Here is a 7,627-nt window from a genome sequence, read left to right on the forward strand (position 1 = left end):
TATACTTATTAATAAATATTTATAGATTAGTTATTAAGCCTAACTAATTATAACTTTATTTTTTAGTAAATTAAAGTATTATTAGCCTTTATAATACTAGTTTTTAGTATTTTTAGGGAATATAAAGTACTTTAAGTACCTAATTTTCTTTTTATAAAGGATTTTTTAGTAGCTTAACCTTTATAATAAGGTATTTTTGCCTTTTAAATTTAATAATAATAGCTAAAATCCCTTTAATTATATAGTAGATATATATATAAGGGGCTTATAACCTGTTAAGAGGGATATATATATATTAACTATAACTAACTAAGGTCTTGGGCTAGGTAGTCTGGCTAATATATAAGGTAGATGCCTCAGGCACCTTTAACACTAGCTTCTGCCGTTGGGATTTTCAAGGGTGGTCTTGTCGAAACGGTTTCCGGTTCAGCGTTAGTTGGTGCCAGGATGCCTGGTGTTGAACGCCATGAAATGGCTCACAGCGATGAAGCTTGTAGAGGTGTTTCATGAGCCCCAGTGACAGCTCAGCAATTCTCGTAAGAGTATCAGCTATACCAAGGTTAGAGCCAACAGTCTCACAAGGCCCAACAGCCTTTTAGCAGGCCAAACAGTCATTCAGCAGAGCTTACAGTCCTTCACTAGGTTCTGGATGCCCTCAGTTCTGCGAAGCAATGGCTTGTCGTCTCTACCTTCATCCGCTGGTCATATCGACAGCGCAGCAATTCTTCTTCATTTACATTGCGGGCTTCACATCTCGCACATCAATCCTTCGCCCAATTGGATTCATAATCTTTCTCCTCTCGACTTTCATTGCGCTCGCTACGTTTGAAGACTTTGTCGAGCCACCAGGATGGGTCTCGAGAGCCATCATCTCTGCATTTCCGCAAATCTCGTTGACGTATTTTGAGCGCATGATTGTGCGAAAAATAGCATACGCTGAGGATCTTGAGAAGAAAGATCAAGAGCTTCAATCGACGATCGCGGAATTTCGCAAGCGATATGTCTTTGGACAAGAAGTTGCGTCCTCGATGAGAGGTTTAGGCACGCCCTGGGAGATCAGGAATATTCACCACTTTGACTCTCAAGACCCAACATACGTGCCTGCTGCTACACCATTTGTGTGTATCAATCTTCTTAAAGTACTTCTCTGCTATTTTGTTCACAAAATGTGCATCACGACGCAGTTAAGCCTCGATCAGCAGTACATGGCTCCAAACTACGTGCCCATCTTTCGCCGTATTAGCGAAGTTTCACTGGTAGAGCTGCAAGTTCGGTACGTGGCAACCGTCACAACAGTTGTTTCAATTTTCTGCTTCATCCAAGGCGGTTACTCTCTCGCCTCTGCAGCATTGGTAACAATGAATCCGAAAGCTGTCAAAGATTGGAGACCGATTTTCGGTGAATTGACAGAGTCTTACTGTCTACGACAATTCTGGTCGTAAGTTTTCCAGAGTATTTCAGTGGACGAGCGCTAATTTTTCAGCACGTTTTGGCACCAAGGGCTATAAAATAATCTGCGTGGCACTGCGACGTGGATTGTCAAGAACATCTTTCACATCAAGTCTTATTCGCTTCCTTCGCGGTATTTAAAGATTCTCCTTGCGTTTGCACTATCTGGCTTGGTTCACGTCCCAAGCGACATTGGCAGCGCAGTGTCTGCGAAAGATAGCGGAGCGATCCAGTTCTTCAGTACGCAGTTGATTGGGCTGATGCTGGAGGATGTGTTTGGTGACTTGTTTCTTCCACTTTGGAGGTACAGGGTTACTCGGGTCGTGGCGAAACTTGCTGGGTATTTTTGGGTTATTTCTTTTCTTGCTTGGTCTGGGCCAGTTCGGTGGTTTCCTGTCATTTTACAGCAGCGTCCTGAGACTGAACTGTTCAGGCTCAGTGCTTTCAAGCCGATGGAAAAGGTTATGAGCTGTTGGTGATATTAGAGTAGGATTGTTTACACAGAATTAAGCAGAGTTTATGAGATCCTCCATATCATAAAGCGTTTCAGGCAGCATCTCCGAGATGAAGCAGCAGCGCAACACGCTTCAATTGCTCATAACAGCTAATCACAAAAGAACGGTAAGTGCCTCGAAGAGAAATCTTACCGCTTAAAAACGCCTTGAAGCCATTTGTGCCATGTCTGGCACAATTGCTCGTCCGTGGTACGCATGTTTCACACAACGCAACTTTTGGGTGCATTCGCGCCGAAACAAGCGACAATCAGTGCTTTCAGTGGCTTACACGCACTAAATTTAGTACTAGCCCACTGTAAACCGTGTACTTTAACACTTCTCGTCCTTCCTCCAACCTTGACCTCATTAGCATCACGACTTTCAGGCAACATGATATCACTTCTTTACGCCATCGGCGGACTCTTTCTGGCATATATTGGCCTGAGTACACTGCAGCTAATTTACAACTACAAGAAAGCCAAAGCTATTGGTCTTCCCGTTCTCGTCACGCCAATCGACCCCTCTGTAAGCTCAGCTTCTCTCCAAATGCACCGTAGCTAACGACTTTAGAATGTCCCATATTTGCTTAGCAGCAGCCTTTTGGAGCCTCTACTAAGAAAAATTCTGCCATTTGGGCTTGGAAATTTTGTTGAATACAACCGTCGAGACTGGAATTATGAACAGATCCATGATCTTCAAGAACGAATTGGCGATACGTTCATCATCGTCAGTCCTAAGCAGATCCGCGTGTTCACGGGCAATGCAAAGGCTTCTGACGATCTCTGTCGCCGTCGCAGGGACTTTGTGAAAGCAGTGGCGCTCTACAAGCCACTAGAGATCTTTGGCCGCAATGTCGTGACGACTGAAGGAGACGACTGGGTCCGACATCGAAGGATCACGACGCCGCCCTTCAATGAGAGGAACACCGCGCTTGTTTGGGATGAATCCAAGAGGCAGGCTACCGACATGCTTAGGATGTGGGCATCAAACCCGAAAGGCGTCGTGAACCCTCAGAGCGACACCATAGTTCTCGCTCTCCATGTCCTCACTGCTGCTGGGTTCGGCAGAAGCTACACCTTCGGCTGCGGTTTGGAGAGCGCATTGGAGAATCACAGCCTCACGTATCGGGATTCCCTCAGTCGGTAATCTCTTCACTGCTGTCTTTACAGCAACACTCAATCTGCCCACGTGGATGTTGCCCTCCAGGTTCAAACAAGTTCAAGATGCAGTCGTCAACTTTCGACAGTACATGGCTGAGATGGTCGCCGAAGAGCGCGAGGCCATGGATGCTGGGCAAGAAGAAAAGGACAACCTCATGAGTATTCTTGTACGAGCATCTGAGAACCAGCACACAGAGGGCAAAGGGACTCGTCATTTGACAGACTCCGAGATTTACGGCAATTTGTTCAGCTATAACCTGGCCGGTCACGAAACAACATCCAACACTCTTGCTTACGCGACAATCCTCCTCGCAGCGAATCCCAAATGGCAGAAATGGGCAGCAGAAGAGGTCGATCAAGTCACAACCGGAGTCGACTTGAAGGACCTTGACTACGAAACATATTATCCCCAACTGAAGCGCGTTCTCGCAATTATGGTACGTCTGCCACCAGGCCAATTGATCACCACTAACAACACCAGCACGAAACACTCCGATTATTCGGCGCAGCAAGGGCAGTTCCTAAAACAACACTCGTAGACCAAACCCTCAAAGTCAACGGCACATCATACACGATCCCCAAAAAACATCTTTGTCGGCGTCAATCTAGCAGGCCTGCACACATCCTCCGCCTCATGGGGCGACAACGCGCTCCAGTGGCTCCCCAGCCGCTGGATCACCGCCGACGAAAAGCTCGCTCCCATGCCCACGGGGGCCTTTCTCCCCTGGGCTGCAGGTCCACGAGTCTGCCCCGGCAAGAAATTCTCGCAGGTAGAATTCGTAGCCGTCATGTCGTGCCTCCTCAAGGACTACATCGTGGAGCCTGATGCAGAAAGCGACCTCAAGGAGGCGGCGTCAAGGGCCCTCATGAAAGAGGCGAAGCAGTCTAGTTTCAATTTCCTGCTCAAGGTGAAGCACCCTGAGAAGATCAAGCTGCGGTGTGTGCGCAGAGTCTAGTTTAGCGTAGAGGGTATACATATGACAAGGCCGTGCTTTAGCGGGTGTTGCTAGGTCTTGGGTCGTATGTAGGGCTACAGGGCTTGAGTGGAGGTGACTGTACATCAATGCTACGCGTTCCAGAATGAATCCTTTCATTTAGACAGAGTGAAATAACTTTTTGTCTTCGCAATATCCCGGGTCTTAAACGGGACCCGCAAGCCACGATGATCCTTGGTGTTTGGCCCGCTATCTCGCTGCTACGTGTCAGGCAAAGCATGATTTTATCACAAACAGATTCAGAATCTCAGTAGACTGGCCCACTACGTGAGAAGTTCATCTTTAGTTTCTACCTTTACAGCATAGCCTGGTGGCCAGTGGAGGAATTAGGTGAGATCTTAAATCGCTTTCATCACTTGAAGGAAGTCTGCCGTCAGCATTTCTGCAGCCAAAATGCCGCTGCACCCGTTCCTGTCAACGTGACTTACAAGTTCATAGGTGATCATGAAGACACACGCCCTGCAAGGGAGAATTTTCAGTGAAGATATCGTGGGGACATGAGATAAACAAAGATCGCGTAGATCTCTATCTAACCGACTTGCCTCCTTGCCTCCGCCACCAGCCCATCCATTCACAGTGCAGACCACAATCACGAGCATCCCAAGGGCTGAGCAAACCAAAAAAAGGTCCCTAGAAAGACTCACTAGTCGTTTCATCGACGATACCCTGCCTCACGTAATGGTTGGCGTGTGGATAACGTCCACCGAGCTGACAGTCAAGAATCCCATATCCCAGTAATTACCAACCTGTTGGTCGGTAGCCTAGACAGTAGCTCCATTTATGGAATTCAAAAGCATTTCTTGCATGATAATATCCGGGCCGGTGTTTGACAGCGGATATCCACAGGTGACAATTCTTTTATCACACTGCGAGAATGCCTTCTCTGAGAATGCCATCAAGAGTTTTGAAGGACATGTTCGATTTCGATATGATGAACGCTCCTTTCTTTAACGCTTCGGCCAGTATTATTGCCCTGGTGGCGGTATTTCTATTACTCTCTACGCATTGCGTTACTACGATTCGGTATTGGATACAGCGGTTTCGTGATCGTCGATACAAGGGAAAGGAGCCATCGACACTTCCATATGTTCTACCGGGAGTTGGTTCGGCACTCAGTCTGATTAGAAATCCCCATGGATTCTTCAATTCTATTGTGTAGGTCATTTATACCTAATGTATTTCCCAACTAACATCTCCCAGACAAAAGGTCGACAATGGTGAGCCCATCCGTATGCGTCTGGGCAACGTCCACGCCTATCTCATCCACGGCACAAGAAACGTTCAACAAGTCTTTCGATGTTCAAAAGAACTCACCTTCGAAGAGTTTGCTCTCAGAGTAGCTCAAAAAGTCAAACGTCTTCCTGCCAAAGATGCTGCGTTAGTGGCAAAAGATATATCAGGATCGTCACGGCTACCATTAACTGAGACTCGTGAGGCAGATCGAATCTGGAGAAAGTTCCATGAGATCTACGAGTCCCACCTCATTGGTGCCAATGCGGTATCTGCTCTTACAGAGCTGTTCATCGATACCATGATTGATGAGCTCAGTACCGTTGCAACTCAGGGGCCGATTGAGATTGGCATTGATGAGTTTATGAAGCATCATATGTTTCGAGCTTCTACCATTGCTCTCGCTGGTCGAAAGGTCTTTGACATTGATCCCAACTTCGCAGATGTGTTTTGGGATTACGATGAAGATTTCATGTCTTTGCTCTATGGTATTCCCAAGTTTCTCTGTCGAAAGGGGTCCAACGCCAGAGACAAGTGCTTGGAGACCGTCAAAGGCTATCTCGATCAAGGTTGGCAAAATCTCGATTGGAGAGCTTGTCGCGAACAAAACCCTGATTGGGAACCAAACTTTGGATCCAAGCTTGTTCGTGAGAGAGAAGTTGCCATGGAGAAATATGGCATTGGCCTTGATGGGAGGGCTTCTTTTCAGATGGGTCTCATCTGGAGTATTAACTCGAATGCTATTCCGATGACATCCTGGATTATCATTGAGATTCTCCGTCGACCAGAGATTTCCAAAAGAATTCAGGAGGAAGTTGCTACAGTCTACGATAAGAACACCAAGCAAGTCGACATTGTGGCACTGAAGAAGCTGCCATTACTCAACTCAGTATACTTTGAGTGTCTTCGTCTACGATCATCAGTGTTTGTAGTCCGCAAACTACGAAACTCGATTGAACTAGACGGCTACACACTCAAAGAGGGCAATCTGGTCCTCGCACCATCATACCTTGCACACAACGCCCCGGAAGTATGGTCATCATCTACACATCCTCCAGAAGAATTTTGGCCAGAGCGCTTCATCAAGAAAGGTAATTCTGGGATCTCAGCAGGCAATTATTTCCCCTACGGAGGCGGCGCGGCAATGTGTCCGGGGCGGAATTACGCTAAGCAGGAGATCCTGTCTGCGGTTGTTCTATTCTTTGCACGCTTTGAGATTGAGCCGCTACGGTTTGTGGGTCGTGATGGGAAGACGTCGGATAGAGGGCCTGAGGTTGGAAATGAAGCGAGGGGTGTTGCAAGGGTTGATAGGGATTTACTTGTCAGATTACGGCGCGTTTAGGATACCAAGAGTCAATTGCTAGGGTCGTTTTTCTATGATTAAATCACTCAATTCTGCATTTGCCAAGTTTAATAACTCAAAGTACGAATGTAATGTCTAATTTACTGTATAAACTGTTTGATGACAGAGACGGGCACCAATCGGTCTCCAGGCTTTACGACTCTTGCAGCAGGATATACCCATGAAGGGGTCATCAAGTATATGTAACACAAGACCCAAAAGTATCCGAACCGTCTTGACCAGGTCCCCTGAACACCTCGAAAAACATGCTGAACTCCATCCTTACACATAATCACCAGGGCTGTTGTAAGAAAGTAATTGATAACGTTAGTCTCCTTTGCAGATATCCCAAGCGCCCTGTCAGCGGGGAAATGCAAAGCCCCAGAAATAAAGAAGCATACGATAAGCTTGCAGTAACGAGAAACAAGACCCTTTGGCATGTGAAGAATCCCATGGACAAGGAAGTCTGAAAGGGAGGTAAGGTGACGTCGTAGCGTCTGATGCCAGAAGTTACCCCAGAAGCGCCTAACGCTGTAAACATCGGAGAGACTACCCCAGATTGGGGGTAGCATTTCGACCGGGTATGACTTTAGGCTGAGGTAAAGCAGTGAAAAAATACTATTGATAAGATGAATAACGCAAAAGGTGTTAAGCCAGAAGCCAACCATTATATTAAACCTAAAGTATATTTTCTAACCTTATAATTAACTCATAAACTTAACTCTATTACTACCTTTTAATTACCCTAAACCTTCTTCTAGTCTAACCTTTTTCTTAGCCTTAATTATACTAATATATATATTTTTATAAAACTTTTTTTAGGTCAAGCTTTTTTTATATATTAGTATTTCTTAATAAATCTAATAACTATATACTCCTATACTTATAGAAAGTCCCTTTTAGCTAAATTACTATTTATACTTTAAATATAAATATAATTTAAGCTAGATTTTACTA

The 7,627-nt window shown here is 45.7% G+C and overlaps 3 protein-coding genes across 3 annotated transcripts; all 3 read left to right on the forward strand.

The window, feature by feature from the left end:
- Positions 1 to 671: 671 nt before the first annotated feature.
- FSUBG_14066 (TRI7-trichothecene biosynthesis) lies at positions 672 to 1,442 on the forward strand (the record flags this gene model as incomplete). Its single annotated transcript, XM_036679021.1, has 1 exon — positions 672 to 1,442. The coding sequence occupies one exon, from the start codon at positions 672 to 674 to the stop codon at positions 1,440 to 1,442; it is 771 nt and encodes a 256-aa protein (XP_036530472.1).
- An 891-nt stretch (positions 1,443 to 2,333) lies between these two features.
- Positions 2,334 to 4,059, forward strand: FSUBG_14067 (cytochrome P450 monooxygenase 3A7; the record flags this gene model as incomplete). The annotated part of the gene is made up of 4 exons (XM_036679022.1): positions 2,334 to 2,468; positions 2,514 to 3,085; positions 3,150 to 3,540; positions 3,658 to 4,059. The coding sequence occupies 4 exons, from the start codon at positions 2,334 to 2,336 to the stop codon at positions 4,057 to 4,059; spliced, it is 1,500 nt and encodes a 499-aa protein (XP_036530473.1).
- A 967-nt stretch (positions 4,060 to 5,026) lies between these two features.
- On the forward strand, positions 5,027 to 6,670 carry FSUBG_14068 (cytochrome P450 monooxygenase 7B1; the record flags this gene model as incomplete). The annotated part of the gene is made up of 3 exons (XM_036679023.1): positions 5,027 to 5,080; positions 5,135 to 5,253; positions 5,299 to 6,670. The coding sequence occupies 3 exons, from the start codon at positions 5,027 to 5,029 to the stop codon at positions 6,668 to 6,670; spliced, it is 1,545 nt and encodes a 514-aa protein (XP_036530474.1).
- Between the last annotated feature and the right edge of the window lie 957 nt (positions 6,671 to 7,627).

Source organism: Fusarium subglutinans (genome assembly GCF_013396075.1).
Source record: "Fusarium subglutinans strain NRRL 66333 chromosome Unknown NRRL66333_c0000520, whole genome shotgun sequence".
NCBI lineage: Eukaryota > Fungi > Ascomycota > Sordariomycetes > Hypocreales > Nectriaceae > Fusarium > Fusarium subglutinans.